Source organism: Neopelma chrysocephalum, unplaced genomic scaffold (assembly GCF_003984885.1).
Source record: "Neopelma chrysocephalum unplaced genomic scaffold, ASM398488v2 Primary Assembly neopelma1_45, whole genome shotgun sequence".
NCBI classification, from domain to species: Eukaryota; Metazoa; Chordata; class Aves; order Passeriformes; family Pipridae; genus Neopelma; species Neopelma chrysocephalum.
In genome coordinates, this window is record NW_020897704.1 from 15,297,283 (window position 1) to 15,313,754 (window position 16,472).

At 36.8% G+C, this 16,472-nt stretch overlaps 1 protein-coding gene across 1 annotated transcript in view; it reads right to left on the reverse strand.

Moving 5' to 3' along the window:
• The window catches only part of SEMA3E (semaphorin 3E), a 133,257-nt gene that overhangs the window by 15,679 nt on the left and 101,106 nt on the right, over positions 1–16,472 (reverse strand). Inside the window, exons 6-12 of the mRNA XM_027679478.1 lie at positions 12,760–12,879; positions 12,296–12,438; positions 9,624–9,738; positions 9,208–9,277; positions 7,739–7,883; positions 2,918–3,140; positions 256–347 (exon numbers count right to left, since the gene is read on the reverse strand). Of these exons, the coding sequence (XP_027535279.1) occupies positions 256–347; positions 2,918–3,140; positions 7,739–7,883; positions 9,208–9,277; positions 9,624–9,738; positions 12,296–12,438; positions 12,760–12,879 (908 nt within the window). The remainder of the gene's footprint in view (positions 1–255; positions 348–2,917; positions 3,141–7,738; positions 7,884–9,207; positions 9,278–9,623; positions 9,739–12,295; positions 12,439–12,759; positions 12,880–16,472) is intronic.

Sequence of the window (16,472 nt, forward strand, 5' to 3'; positions counted from 1 at the left end):
ATTACAACCTCCAAGCACTTAAACAGAAGGACAGTAGTCCTGATTTGCTTCAATATGCTTCAGTACTTGGGCCATAACTCCACACAGAAAAACATCAGTTAAAAATGAAGATTTCCTGTCATATAATAACTAGATAATTGACAAATTTCTTGCATACAACTATTATAGGTTTGACTACTTTCAGATTTTTTAGACATTTTAATTCTGCAGAAAATTCAGGACTTGTATATACACTTCATATACAGCACAGTTCACCTTGAATACTTGCAACTCTTCAAGAATCACTTCTTCCATTGATTCTGTCTCTTGATTGTAAATTGTTATGACTTTCAGCACAATGCCATTATCTGGAAATAAATTTAAAAAGAAAAAAACCTATAACATGTCAAGAGGTTATAATTGGAGGAAATATTTATATGTCCTTCAAATACCTTAAATGATTTCTTAAAATTGCTAATGGACAGAAATTTATAAATATGTACAGGTAGTTGCATATTGCTGTAATTAATGAGGATTCTTACTCTGAGAAAATAAAAAAAAATTACAATTTGTCCCTGGAAAATAATAGTTAACTGAAACATTCCTAGGATACATGATTAATTTTATTTTTCAAATGCTGGGTCATTACCCCTTGGTGAACTGCAAAGGGATCACAAAGAGTGACCATATTTCAGAAAAAGAAATGGGAGTAGGTGGAAACTGAGTCCATTGAGTCCATCGAGTCCATTGAGGCAAGCAAGTGTAAAGTAGCTTTAATTATAGGATCTGACTGTTTACACTAGATAGGAAACTACTAATGTCCTTAATTGCTGGCAGCAGCTCTGTTCCTCCAGTCCAGGCAAGAGTAGGAAAACCTTCAGGCGTTCATTGTGCGTGGTTCTCACCCTCCTCTAGGGAAACACTGAGCTGCTGTTGAGGTGAAGGTGTTAGTCAAAGGAAAATGAACCAAAATATCAAAAAGACTAAGGCACATTGGACTTTAGATTTATCAACCTCTCTGTCCCTGCAACTCTCTCAGGAAATTAAAACACACAAATAGCATCTGGTCTTCCACTACTTCAGCTTTGCCTTACTGGCTATTAATAGAATAGTCTTCCACTCCTTAATCTGAAAATCTGTCATCAACAATGGCAGATATCACTTCCTTTCTTCTGTTACTTTCAGTCACCTTTGATTTACAGGGGAAATATTAAGCAGGCAAGCACTGGGAAAAATGTTCAGCAAAAGATCAAAGGGGCAAACAAAGAGAGGGACCATTAAATGAGGGTCGTACACCATTTCTCAAAGAGAATATGTAATCAAAGGCATCAATTTTGTGATGGAACAGTAAAAAGAAATTGTATTCCGGGCTCTGATTTTCATAAGTAAGTCTCTCTTCGAATCCTGCTGACAGATATGTGAAAGCTCTGATGTTCAGACTTCTCCTTTGATGAACCTTTCTAACCTGCAGTGCTACCCTAAGGAAACTTTTGCTCAGCTGTAAGACGTTGCTTACTTATGTTACACAGCAGGTTGGATTTGGATTAAGAAAGATATTAACTCTTTCTAACATATTTTCCAAAAAAGCAATGAGTTTTCTAATGGGAGCTTTGTCAGAGTAGAGATTGCAGGTTCCATTTCAGAGTTTCCAAAACCCAAATTCTTTTACTGGAATTTTTTCTCATCTGAGATCAGACAGCACACACTTAAGCCCCTTGGATTTAACTTTCCTGAACAGAGGTCTTTTGTACAAGAACATTTTAAACAATCTCAATCAGAAATGCAAGCAGAAAATATGAAAAATGTAGGACCCATTGTAAAATATGCTGTATAGAAATAAGTGACACATCGTGCAATGTTTTATAGACTACAGAAAGTCCAATACCAAGACCATACTGAGGTCATTTAAAAGCTTAGAAAAGAACTCTAGTATAAATAAGCCTTTGCTATTCTACAAACATGCTTTTTTTGAATACTCTCAGCACTAAAACGTGCTTATCAGAGGAATTTCATTAGTAAAAAATAATTCACTGTAACTGCTTTCCTAGACAAAATGGTCAAAATGATTTGTGAAACCACTCTTGTTGTTAAACTGATTAAACGTGAATGTAAGAATCCTTGGATTTTTTCCAGACAGATTAGATGTGACTAAAATCTTGTCTAGTTCCAGCCTTTCCTCTTATTTTCTTAAGTTTTCTTATTTTTCAAATACCATTAGGATATCTATTTTTTCTCAGCTTTCTTAGACTTAGTGAAGATCTATGTTATATTTTGCCTTAATCGTGTTTGTTTGGAAGATGTTTAAAAATTCTCTTTAAACAAACTCTCTGTGTCTTAAGAAAATGGCACAAAAGAAAGACAAGAAAGCATGGCAGGAAACTTCTAACAGTTTTTTTAAAAAAAAAAACCTTGGGCATTTCCTTCTTCCTTCCTTGAGCTGTGTTGTAACCCCAAATCTGGAAGCTGGCAGTTTCTTTTTAATGGTATCAGCTAGACTTGTGGTCTCCAGAACTGGGGAAAATAAACTGTGGAATAAAGCCAGTAACTTGAGCTGATATTTTTGAAAATCATATCACCTTTGTTTCTCTCAGGCCTCCAGGTCTCAGCTCAGATCTATGCTCAGATACAGGATTGTGTTCTGAAGTTTAAAAAATAAGGCCAGTTGTTCAGCAATTTAATTTAAGGTTCTTGTTGGAAAAGAAAAGAAATTAAAATGGAATCCTATACTTAAGATTCTCTTCCTAATCTTTAAATGTTTCCCTACCATTATTTTCGTATGTAGTGTTATCATCACAGTGAAGCACAGGTCTAGAATGACTATCACCCTCTGTAAGGTGAAGACTGGCACAGCTGTTAAAAAGGAATGTTGTATAGATTTCCTTCATCCTGGAGACAAAAGAAAAATTATTAAATTTTCTTTCTTGCTTTCTTTAATTACCTGTGCCAATGAACAAGACATCATATTGCCCATCTTCAGCTTCCACTCTGTCCACTGCTAGTTGTTTAAGATTGTACTTTCCATCTGTTTTAACTAGTATTGGTCTCTTATGAACAGGCCTGATGGGCTGATACATTAGTGGATGACTCCTGGCAAAATGGACAGCTTCATCAGGATAGTCTTTTGTGGTAGTGTACAGACCCCCATTCACCTTGCTGGCACACTGCAAAAACAGAAAACAGATTATCCTGAAAGATTGACAAATAAATTGTTAGAAACAGGTCTTGTTATCAGAGGTAAAGAGAAGTCTACAGAAAACCTCACCTATATACAAGCAGAGAAGACCACAGTAGGAATTGGGACAGCGAACTCTATGCACGTGTGGATTAATAATCATGAAAAGAAAGGGAATGTTGAACAGAGCCTTGGCATTGTCATATTTAGCATACTAAGAGAAGTATAAATAGTAGCAGTTTTAGATTTTGACAAAAGCCATAGTGCTTATGTCTTCCTCAAATTCATACTAAAGATGTAATCAAAATGGCCACTGGCAGAGTTAAGAGAAAGGCGTTTCCTGTCCCAACAGAGACACAGCCATGCAGAGTCAGCAGAACACTAGTGCTTGAAATCAACCCCTAGTCTTGTTATTTTTTGATTGCAAAATGTATTACCATAAGAAACTAAGCATATTTAAAAATTATGCCAGCAGCAACAGTAATTCTTGATTTCAGGCATTCTAACAGTATTATGTTTGATTCTAATTCCTAACTCACAATGACAGTATTATATATCACAGTTTAGCTTCAAATACCAATGTTTGCATTGATCAATCTATCAGTTTGCAAAGCAAATAAACTTTATGTCAATGACTGATTAAAAGAGGTTTACTCCTTCAGTCAAATGTGCAATTAGGGATAATTTAATGCATTAAAGAGAGAAGTTAACTTTAGGACGCTTTGTGAAGGAGATAATGTTTCCCAACTGAACACAGATTCTACATTTCCAATTTGCTTCATGATGTCTAATTGAAACCATTTATGATCAAGCTGGAAATATCTCAGTAACCATTTACTTTCTCCAAACATTCATAAGACAGTGTGGTTTTAAGAAGCATTTCAAGCAAAGCCACAGTAGCAGCCTTTCCCTATTTAAATTGGATTTTTCAATCAATAAAATGAAATAAAATACTCTTTACGTTTACTGGAAACAGTAATTTTAAACTTGTGGTCAGCTGTAATTGACAATAACAAACTCCTGCACTTGTCAAGTGGGGCAATGTTTGTTTCCAGTTTCTGGGCTTAGCTACAGGAAAGTATTTGTTCAGTGTTGACTTAAAAGTAATTGTCTAATCAACCTAATGATGGAATTTCACCGGCTGTTTGCAATAAAGAGACAGAGCTGCAGCATGAAGACAGGCTAAGCCTCTGCTTCTCATGCACTGCACAGCATATCAAGTGAATAGGCATTGCCAGGTTCCCTTTACAAAGTTCTAGCCCTGGAGAGATTTAATAAAAATAATCCTTCACAGGCTTTTCATTTTTAATTAAATAAAATCAAGAAGTCTAGAAAGGAAACAGTAGATGCAGCTGTCTCTGAAGTCTATCAACACCACTTTTGATTTTACTGATGTCAGTTCCAGAAGCAGTACAGCCTAAATGAACTAAAAAAATCAGCAAAATAGGGCAGAGATAATGGCAGAAGTAATGCAGTGGATTTTAGAGTCTGTCAGAACCTGTGTGACTCTTAACAATGGTTTTCTGTTTATTTAGCTTTAAGCCCTGCTCTCATTCCTTATAGACTTATTCTTTACTCATTCAATAGCTAAGATCAAAGAGTGCTGACTCTCAGAGATGCCTAATAGTAGGTTATTTTTGGGCTCTTGTCACTGTCATTCCTGAAAGGTACTGAGATTCAGTTTACCAATATGCTGAGCTTTTCTTTGGAGTTTCAAACCTAACACTTGGCTACAGCCTGAAACACACTTTCTCTTCATGCTTCTGGAAAAACATTGAAAAGACCTCTAAACTGTGCCCTAAATGAGCAACCAAAAATGAATCAATTAATGCTTTTTTAGCTGGCAGAGCCAGCTACTTCAGTCTCTGATGTGCTCTGCAACATATAGAGGAAAAACACGATTAAATCTATTAACACCGCAGAAAGACCTGGTTCCTCAGCTAATTTGTTCCATGATATGGGGAAAATTACTTTAACTCCTCTGCTCCTTTTTCAGCTCCTATACCTTGCCTTTTGGGGAGGCAACAATCCAGTCTGACCCAAAGGTGGCCAAGGGAGAGAAGCATTGAAAGCGAGTGGAACTTAGGGCAGCATTTCTGTAAATCATTGTCAACTTTGCTGAAGTGCTGGCTCAGTGTTCTCTCATTCTTGCCAAACCCCCACCATTTAATCTTCAGTGCTAAGAGATATCAATGTAATAACTGCAGTCATTAATACTGAATTCATGCCTGTGTTTAATGCTAGTCCAAATAACATATGTGAGGTGTTCTACTGCCTGGAAAAAGAACTTTAAGAACTTGTATCATCATTGTAAAATATACAGCCATTATGCAATCCATGCATGGTACTGTCTCATTATTAGGTAAAACTGCAAAAACTATAAATTTGATATACCAAAACTCAAATAGGAAACTAATAATTCCTTTGAATTAATTCATTTTTCTCAAAATGTGATAATTTATTTATCTGCTTTTCTATCCTGACTCAATACCAGTGACTTTGAAAAATAACAAACAAACAAAAAATTATTTGGTATTGATGTCAACACTTGCTACAGTGGTATTTCATTGGCCAAGATGGTCAAATCATATTCATAATGTTTAAATCCTAGATAATCTCTTTTTTGGAGCATCTGCTTCAAGAATTTGACTTAAGTCTCTAACCCCAAGAGAAGCAGAGGAAAACATGAATTTAAAATGATTAATTTAAAATGATAAAGGACATGCATTTGAAATCATACTACAGGGAGAAAGGCTGTACTGGCATGTAGCAGATAAGTGAATAGGCCTTTTCACCTCTCATTCCTGAGATTCAGTGATAAATTAATTGTATGCAACACTTATTTCTGGAAATGATTGTGTTCAGTATAGAAGAGAATATTGAGTCAGTTAGCAGAAAGTAATGCTCCAGCAACTGTTTATTCCCCCTTTAAGCTCATGAGACTGAGCCCCCAGCCTGAGAGAAGATTAAGAGGTGAAGTGTGAAAACTGGGGGGGGATTTAGTCAAACAGCTGTTGCTGTCTTTGCATCTCACAGAGTCAGAAATCTGCCCAATGCTGACATGGTAAGGGGTGGAGCTTCATGGGTGTAAATAAAAGCAGCTTTGCAACAGATGACAATTGCCATGGGTGGGTAAGTAGTTGTAATCCCAAAAGGTACAGGATAAAGAAGAAATCCTGGATGTGATGTTTCCCTGAGTTAGCCTGTCATTGCCTGCTGTAAGGCTCCTCCTGACTGGCAGCAAAAGGGGAAAGTGAGGGAGGCCCTGGCTCTGCCTCTTCTGTGAGATGGTGATGGACCCCTGCAAAGCAAAGGGCACCCTCAACCTGCACCAACCGGCAGAGAAAGAGATGTGAGAGCCCTGGGACAGAAACTTCAGAAACACCTAGAAAGAGAGTGAAACAGGAAAAGAGTTTGAGGTGAAAATTACTTGTGATGCCTTTGAGAAATCAACACAGGAATTAGGAATGCTTTGTAGAAATTAATTACCTGCCTCTAAGCAATGAGTTCATGATTTCCTCCAGAAATCTAAGTGCCAGACAGGAACAACTCTCTACATGACAGCACCTCTATAGTTGCAGAGTGTGCCACAAAGATTAATCACAGTTCCAAAATATGTTGTTTCTTTCCTTCACTTAATATCCATTGGAAAAAAAAAAAGAAATTATGTTTGTAAAGAAACTTGTGTGAAAATTAACAAAAAGCATGAGTGGTTTTGCTGAGTTTGGTTGTTTGCAATGTTGTTTTAGTATTTCTGTATTCTTTGTAAAGTGTACAGAACAAGAATGTTGATAAGCTTGGAAACTAAAGGCCAAGCTTAAGGTGATAAGCTTAAGGGCAGTAAAATCTCAGTCTGTGATGTCTGAAAGCAAACCAATGAATTACAAGGGTGATAGACCATTGTTTCCAGAAAGAACTGGTCTTGAGAGAAGGACCTTGAATGATGGAGAATTTGCTCCCTATCTACAAAAGCATTTATTCTGATTAGTTACTTTTATTAAAATTTATGTCTCATTTCTAACCTGTGCATTGATCTCAATTATATTAGTATTCCAATTTGATCCTTTTGCAAAAAGAGGTGGAAAAAAGAAACCAGAACCACCTGACTTTGAAATAGTGGATTCCTCTTGTTCTCTTGTTGGTTTTTTTGTGGTTTTTTTCCCTTCCTTTAATGCTTGTTAAATGTCCTGGTTTCATCAGGCAAAAGAAACAAAGTGAGGTCCCTTCACAGGTTTCTGAATGCAATATCTGACCCACCTTCTAGAGGTGCCGCTTTCTGTCCCTTTTGCCTCGGGTTCTAACTTTGGAATCTTACAACTTTGACATAAGGTACATAAATTCAAGTCCCGAGAGGATTTTGAAAACCCTTACATACCTAGTCCCACTATTTTCCTTTGGGAAATGTATGGGTCTAGTACTTGATTAACTTATTTCTGAGCCATTCCACACTTTTCCAGAAATGCTGGACTATTCTAGGAAATATACCCTGGACTATGAAGTCAAGAAGATTTGTGCATTAGCAGCAGTCTGCTTTTTCTTTTCAATTTCATTTACATAGCAAAGCAAGGGAAAATAGATTGTACTTACTGAACCAGGTCTAGGATAAGGTACTTTTCTTTCGTAGAGAGCCCAGTGGTATTCGGGTCCTTCTTTATGAGCATATGGTCCATTGAAAGCTGCTCGGACACTTGCCATGTGGTAAACACATACAGCATAGCCTCTGAATATATTGCTACGAAGTGAAATTTAAAGACATTATTAAAACAATATGTCACATTCTGTATATATAATACTGGCTTTATTGTGCAATTAAAAATAAGTCACATTTCAACAGTATTCAGGGAGAAAAAACTACCTATTTTTTCCTATATGCTTTTCTTCTAAATATTGTGTGCAATGTTCTTTAAATGTATTTAATGTGTTTATATTTATAACATTTCTCCAAGGAAGCTCTGTGTTGTTATGCCAAAATTTGATAATGGTCAACACAAGCTCTAAATTACTTGTTTAGAAACACAGAGGAAGCACAGTGAACTGAACTCAGGTTTTATGTGTCTTTGATTAGTTATTTAAACAGTTTACCATTTTTCTTCTCTAACATTTTTCCCATTGTTTTTGCTTGGAAAGATGGGAATCAACCAACGCTGACTAAAAGGAACAGTGACTAAAATGAGTTCTTTTTTTATTCAGTGGGAATGTTGGTTGATTTTATCAGTTAGATCAGAAGATCACTTTGTGTAGGCCAATCCACATAAAAGTTTCTGTTTTACTTTTAAATTTTATTCACTTATTTCCAGAGAAGCAATTGATTTTTTTTTTAATTTTTTTTTTTTAAAAGATGCATCAGTGCTCTCTGATAAAGAAATTATTTCTGAAGACTCCAGAAGGTGATCCAAATAATTTTAATTAGGTGCCCACTTTTCTCTACTGGCATTGGGAGCCAGTAGGAAATGCCAGGTGTCTGCATCCCTAGAGGAGCAGATCTGACTTTGTTTATTAGAAAAAAATAAATCAAGAGATAGTGGCAAAAGCACAGCTGATCTTTTCTACCATTACATCCTAAACTAACAGTTGGATTTCTGAGATGAGAGTACTGAGTGCTTGCACTTGAACTAGGCTGCAGCGGAAAAGGAAGAGGAGGCCACCAGCAACATCACAGCTGGTGCTTAAGGTTTCACTAAGAAGTCAGTAGGAACTTAAGCTGCTATCTACTTAACCTTGAAATACAGTGGAGCTCTTAGGGGAAGACAGGGCACTTTCAGATGCTGTTCTTATAAGCATGAAGGAGTGCATATACTTCGACATTAGGAAATTTTCAAGCTGACAAATACTTAATTAATTTGTGATCCAGATAGACTGAATCACTGAATGAGACTTCAGCCCCTGAGTGTTATAGATCAGCTTTTACATTAACAAGGAAGCCCACTGTGACTAGAACAGAGATTAAACTGTTTACTGTATATTTGCTAAGGGATATGTATCATGCAGCTTCTATCTCTTTAATAGACTGTTCAAACATTCCTCCATGGCTGGTATTATTTCTTCTAGTTGTTTACCTTGTAGTGTTGAAAAGGCCAAATATCACTGGATTTTTGTTATCACGAGTTTGCAGCAAAAATACATCCTCTGTAAAATTTAAATGCAACATTATTGATAACAAACTACTTTTCCCAGCCACAAAAGAGAAACTTCATGAATTGTTAAAAGTATAATCCTATTTTACTCATTTATTCTATTTAATTTTATACAGATTTTAAGAGCAGTCTTTAGAAACAATGCAATACATAAAGGAATAATTGGTGATAGCCAACTCTGTACTTATAGAACTTCATATACATTGGAAACAAAACACTAACAACACCCCCCTGTTAATGAATAAAACAGGCACAATATTTAACAGTAAGGTGTGTCATCATGAAAGTGTATGGCTTTTCTTGATAGTTTTGAGTTTGTTGCAGTCTGGGATATTTACCTAATTCATCAAAATGCGTATCGATTCCGTTTCTCCCAGGCACAGAACAAACTAGCCTGGTTTTGAGGAAAGTAGTCCATTTATTGACGAGCATTCTCTGGCCTCCCATATCATTCTGTGTAGAAAGAAACAAGTGCCAATGGTAATTTGAATGAGTAAGTCTGGAAGCACAAACATCTCTGCTGAATTAATTGTTCATTGTGTCTTTTAATGCCAAAAGCATCCCTTTCCAAACCACATGTCTATTACTAGTACTATTTCTCTGGAGTCAGTTTTCAAGTAGGATTGCACTGATCAAGTCCAGGTCTCATTAATAGCTGGGGGTTTATAAGAATTTTTTAATTCTGTACCATATCCCTGGAGAGTTTTAACTGTACAGCAGTTGTAAAGCTTTTTTTTTATTGCTCATTTTTGTAAATTAGATATACTAAGTACATTAGTGAGGTTTAGCTTTGCTCTAAGAGCTCAGTGTAGGGTTTGTTTGATGCATTTGGAAACTGAAGCCCTGAATCTATCTATAGAGATGGTACTGCTGGGGCAACTGTTGGGACTTTCAAGAAAAGGGACAGTTTAGTACTACTTAACAATCAGATTTTGTAACCTTTAGGTAGCATCCTCAAACCATGGTCTTATATTCAGGTAGTCTGTGTAACTGACTGTTGAAGGCTCTGCGACAGGCTTGCAAAACTCCTCTCACAAACAGAGATCTGTTTTCCTCAGACAAGTAAAAACTATGCAGAGTAGCTGCCTCTGTGTTGCAAAACCTGTTACAGCTCAGAAAAAAATAAAAAAGTTGGAAACAAAAGCCAGTTCCTGAATCACTTGTTATTGTTTGTATTCACTAAATAAAATCTGAATTATAACATACAGCTGTTAAGTTAATGGTCAGATGATAAAAGACTTGGAGTTTTGGAGAAGTGGAAGAGAAAGGTCTGTGGGATTTTGGGTTAACCCATGGCTAGAGATAAGACTTCCAGGTGGATATATTGCAGACTAGAGGGAACTATTAAAATAATCTATTCAGAACATAAGCCAAAGAATTCTACTTCAGATCTTGATACAGGTTGGAATCCAGAAAGCCAACTGGCTTTGTGAACATTAATGTCTGAGGCTGCAATTTGGTACTTTGCATACTTCAGATGTTTGTAAGTTATACATGAGTACTCAAGAAAATTTAATAGGTAATATGCTGGTGAGCACATGTGACATATACCATACATGGAGGTGACAGAAGATTTTTAACTTGTACCTTGTTCTTTGCCCAATACTTTCAAGAAGCTATCCCTTACAGTTAGGCAGGGGAATATAATTTTTTTTTTAAAGAAAATCAAATGTTAAGAAATAACCTTCTTTTTCCTTCCTTTGATCAAGCAGATGTAATCCCCATGGGAGTGGGAGAGCTCATCAGCCTTACAGTGGTCAGTTATTAGAAAAGGAATGCACTCAAAATTCATCAGTTGTTCAGAGAGATGCCAATTATGGGCAGCTTGATTTGGGAGATCATATGTTAACTGTGCTTCTCTCCAGCAACTGCCTGAGATCTCCATGTGTGTGGGGCCAGGGATCCAAAAAGAGATGCCATCAACACACCAGGAGCATGGCCTGAGTGGGAAACGGATAATCACGCAGGGCAGTGGAGGGAAGAAAAGTCTTTCCTCATGACTTTTCTGGTAAAACTTAAGCCTACCTGTGATAATAATTTGCTGGACAATTTGATCATTCTTTCTAGTTTCCTATCTGCACAACTTTTCTTAGTTACTAAGAGGAGGAATGAGAGATGAAATGAAAACATTAATTGGCTGCTATTTATAAAGCACTCTGGAGGTTGCTGGCATTGCACCCTAATTTCATTCTTGCATCAGAGGTTTACAAAATTTGCAGAAACACAGGTGTCCCTGCTCATGCCAGGGAGGTTGGAACTGGATGACTTTTAAGGTACCTTCCAGCCCAAACCATTCTATGAAGAGTTGAATTTGGAGATTGTCTAATCCAACTGTCCTACTCAAAGTAAGTTACTTTGAACAAGTTGTTCAGTAAATTGCTCAGGCCTGTGTCCAGTCAGGATTTAAACGTCTGCAACGCTTGAGGCTCTGGGCAACCTGTGTCAGTGTTCAACCATCCTGGCAGTAAAAAAATGTTTTCTTACATTCTAATGTAATTTAAAGTGTTTCAATCTGTGCCCATTGCCTCTTACCCTATCCAGCTGTCTGAAAGGTAAGCTACTGAGCCTGCACAACCTCAATTCAGTCCTCACTGACAGAATAGGAAAGCAAGAGGGAATATCAGAAAGGACTGGTGGCTGGGCTACTTCTGTCACCTGGAATATGAAGGGACATTGTTTTATGTCAGCTGTGAGAGCTGCAAGAGGGTCTGGACCTACAGCCAGTCCAAAGGATAATAGAGCCCTGATCTGAACTGAGAATGTGGATGGTAAGAGAGTCTTGTGGGCAACTGCTGTTACTGTTACCACCTCTCTCAGCTAAACTGAACTTCAAAAAGAGATTTTGGATGACTCGTGAATGTTACCGTTCTTGAGGGTGAGTAGATGTAAGGTTTTCATTCAGACCATCGTGCCATAACTAACAGATGCCATATTTGCCTGGGGGAGAAGGACCAAAGAAAGAACATGCTTCCTTTTTCATTTAACTGGGGAGTCAGAGAAAGGATCTTACCGCACATACACGTCCCACTCTGGTATATATGGCATGAGTGCTTGTCTCAGCCTCTAAAGCTTTTTCAGTAAAGAAGAAATACACTTTGTTATCATCATGGTCTTCATTGTCAGGAATCATGTATGAGCCAACAAATTTTGGTTCTTTAAAAGAAAACAGAGATGAATTGAGTTCAAGTTATTAAAACATTCTCTTATTTTTTCAGTCCTTCAAATCAGCTGGCAGCAACCAAAAAATAAAATTAAAAAACAGGGATATGTCAATGAAAGAGCTACCTAAGGGCAACCAGGTGATAGAAATAGGGTGTTCATGAAAAATTTAATGGAAAAAAACATAGTTTAATTAAATTAACCTCCAAATGGATATACATATTCACAAATAGTATTTTTTTAAATTTGTGGTTATACAGAAATTTTCTAGTCATCTGAAACACCTTTGGTTCTTCCTTCTTCTCCTTCCCATACCTTTCAGAAGGCGCTCATTGTCAGGTTCAGTTCGGAGATGGGCCATGCGATTCATGGTGCGAAACAGGGCAGCATCTCTTCCCCAGTAGTCACTGTAGAGACCAGCAAAAAGTTCACCACCTGCAGACCATACGTGAAAAAAAACAAAATGAAACAACTTGGTAATGTTCTAAATACTAATTTTATTGCATGTGATAGGTACCACATTATAAACATGGCTCATTAATATTTTATAAGGTAAGAAGGTGAGCTGGTATTGTATATATAGTCTGACAAGCACACAGACATTGTTCCTACTAGCATTGCAATATTTACAATTGGAGTAGTATGAGGACAGGAATTTTAAAATTCATGAGTCTTGGTCTCATTTTCAAAACTGACTTAACAGGATAGATTCACACACAGAACATGAGGGCATTAAATTAACATCTATCCACATCTGCCACAATAACATCCGACACATCAGGCATCTAAGTTCAAAGATTTCACTGTGGGCCAGTTAGTGCCTGGCTCTAGGGACACCAACCCTTTGTTGGCACCTAAGTTTTCATCAGTGCAAAGATTTTGACCAGTGATTTGCTGCTGAGCAGTTCCAGATGTGCCCTGGTCTTGTTAATGAGAAGAAGCAAATTGCCTGGTTGAAGAACTGGAAGGGATGTGGTGGGCTTGTGAGGAGACATAACAGGAGCCAGAAAGTGGGATGAAAGTGGAGCAAGTTTTCAGAGAATGCAATGCTTAGGATAAGAAGAGTGTTAGCTGCACCAAACTACTGATTTGGGCTACACTGCATGGTTACAGCTGAAGGCTAAAGCATCCCTGAATCCACAGACTAGGACTCAAACATAACTGAGCACAGTTATGAGATTTGGCTTGGTGCAAAAGGTGGTGGAAAAAAAGTCATACTGAAAATACTGGAGGGCTGGATGCAGTTATCTCCCCAGCTGGAGAGATAAGAAGCAGCACCTGCTACCTTAGAAGTGATTTCTATAAACAAGAACATATTTTATTAGGCCGAGGGGATTTTTCCAGTCAGCCTACTGGAGCTGTTCCACTTCCCCTGAAATAACTACAGTTTGGGAATAATTTGCTGGCCAAGGGGCTTCAGTGTTCAGCAGACAGAGAAAAAGGGACTATTTTTCTGCGCTACAGCAAAAACTTGCTTTCATATCGTTAAAATATTCATCACAGTAGGGACAGGACCTCACATTTCATCCTTCTTGCACAACTGATGATGAATATTTCCTGAAAAATTTATGGAAACAGAAACTGTATATAGGTACAATTGCATTATATATGTTTAAAAATCCAGCCTATATATGACCCATCAAAAATTGTGATACTGAATATATTTTACCTTACTAAAATACCAGCAATAATTATATCTTTTATTTGTGTATGGACACTATTCCCCTTAGCTGACCAAGAATTAACAATAACATATTTCGTATCATTGCGGACTTAGATTAGAATTTTTTTAGGGCTAATTTAAGAAGCGGGCAGCTATTGTCACTAGGTGGCATCCTTACGTTAGAAAATAACACAGCAGGAATTAAACTGCACAAAGAGAGGGAAATAAATTATTTCCAGTTCGAGGCTTATCTGAATAGAAGTTTCAGTGACACGGCTTCCTTCCCACTAATCAAAATAAACATGACTGATCCATCCTAATAACATTTCTTGGCATTTATAAAGGTTTATAGCAAAAAGAAAGAATTTTGCTATTTGGTCCCCCTCCAAGTGTGCATTTTGTTTCTAAGAGATACATATGAATTGAATGGTGCCATAAGTATGAATAATTATTCTGAAAAATTAAGTTTGGTAACTGGGGCTGGTTTAGACACCTCTGCTGATCTGGAGATGAGCATACTTTTGCTTTGGGCTTCATTATATATTGAATGGATATTGCCCTGTAAAATACATGGACATGATTTAGCGTAAAATATTGGCAAACCAAATAAAAAGTATAAATTATGGCATCTGTAGAAGTTAAGGTTGCCCAAAACTAATAGAGAGCTTTATTTTTTAAACAGCACAGATCTGCTTAAACCACAGAATTTGCCAGTGTCTATAAAGTGTTCCAAACAATCTGCACAACCCTAATTAAAGAGTTACATTAGTCATAAATCCCCCTTTAAGAATTCTGTTGGAAAAATATATCAGACAGGCTGGTATTCTTTTTAATTTTGGTGATGTGTAATGCAAAACAGGATGTTTTATCCTTTCAACACTGCAGTGAATCTTGGAAAATGCATCAGCGCAGGGTAAATGATTCATCACATATTGCCATTGATCAGGATTGACATCTGTAAGTCCAGATGTTCAGAAGCTTGGATATGAAGTCTATTCCTTCTGTTTGACAGAGGAATAAAATGTTGGTATATGTAACCAATCTGCTGGCATGGCATTCTTCCATATACTGAGGAAGTCATGACTGATTGTATCGGTGAGATCCTGAGGGGAGAATATGGAAGTTCCAGTCCTGGATGGATATTGTTCCATGAAAGATATTGTACAGATACATAAATTAATTCTGATCTTTACCCTTAACTGTTCCTAAGCTAAATATAAGACAAGTATCAAGTGTGAGCAGACAGGTCACTTCGCCCAAGGACAGCAATGGGACAGAACTAACAAGTGTGACTATCAAATATCTCAGCACAATAACGTACTTCAGAGATTTTTTTCACTTTTAACACTAAGAGAATCTTCCCTTGTCCTTTCTAATAGTGTTTTACTCATCCTTTAAATCCAAGTTACAAATTTTGAAAGCAATTAGGTTTTTGCAGGTGCTGACCAATTCCAGATTCAGTGACAACCTAAGACTGATGTTTGAAAAATCCTGGAAGATTTCTACTCTTTTCTTCCCCATCAAAAATCTACTATCAACTCACTCCTGTCTTTGTTGCTGGGCTTTATACTGCTGCACATCACACATATTAATCTGTACCTTCTAGTAAAAATCAGCAGAGCAACTTCACAGACCTTCACTACTCCTCCCCTCTTCCATCTAACCTCAGCTTCATGTGTACATGACAAATTAATTGCTAAAATTTAAGTTTTAACACAGCCTAGTTAATCATGCTAAAACAAGAATAGAAGCTTTCTTATTTCCTTATTTAAGAACAGAAAAAAACTCCCACGTACCTCAAAGACCAGTTTTAGCTCAAGTGATACATGCATACATTTTACCTAACATTCTTTTCAAACAAACAAATATGTCAAAATTAATTTGGGACCATTTAAAAATAACTTTTATTTTTGCCCTTTTCTCAGGGAAAAATATTAACAAAATCGAACATAAAATTTTTCTTCTAAACCCTCAGGATTCCTAGATGACAACCCTTAAAGTAAAATAGATTGGAATAATTGAAAAAAAATAATATGTACAAACAATTTTTATAAATGGGCTGCTTCCACCTTAAAGGTGTGTTTCCTTCATTTGTTATTGGCATGTTTTGTGTACCTATTTACAATTGAAAGACAATGCAAACACAAGCTATTATTCATCAGTAGTTATTTTTGTGTAAAATGGAAAGTTCATGTTATGAATAAAGGATTAGAACGTAATGAGTAGAACCTTTCATGTATTTCTTTGACTGTCAGTCAGTTATTACTCACATGACAAACAAAATCAGAACACTAATTCACATTTTAGCAAGCGATACTTCTCACAGTAGGAAAACAGCAAATTCAAAAGAAATTACCTATTGCTT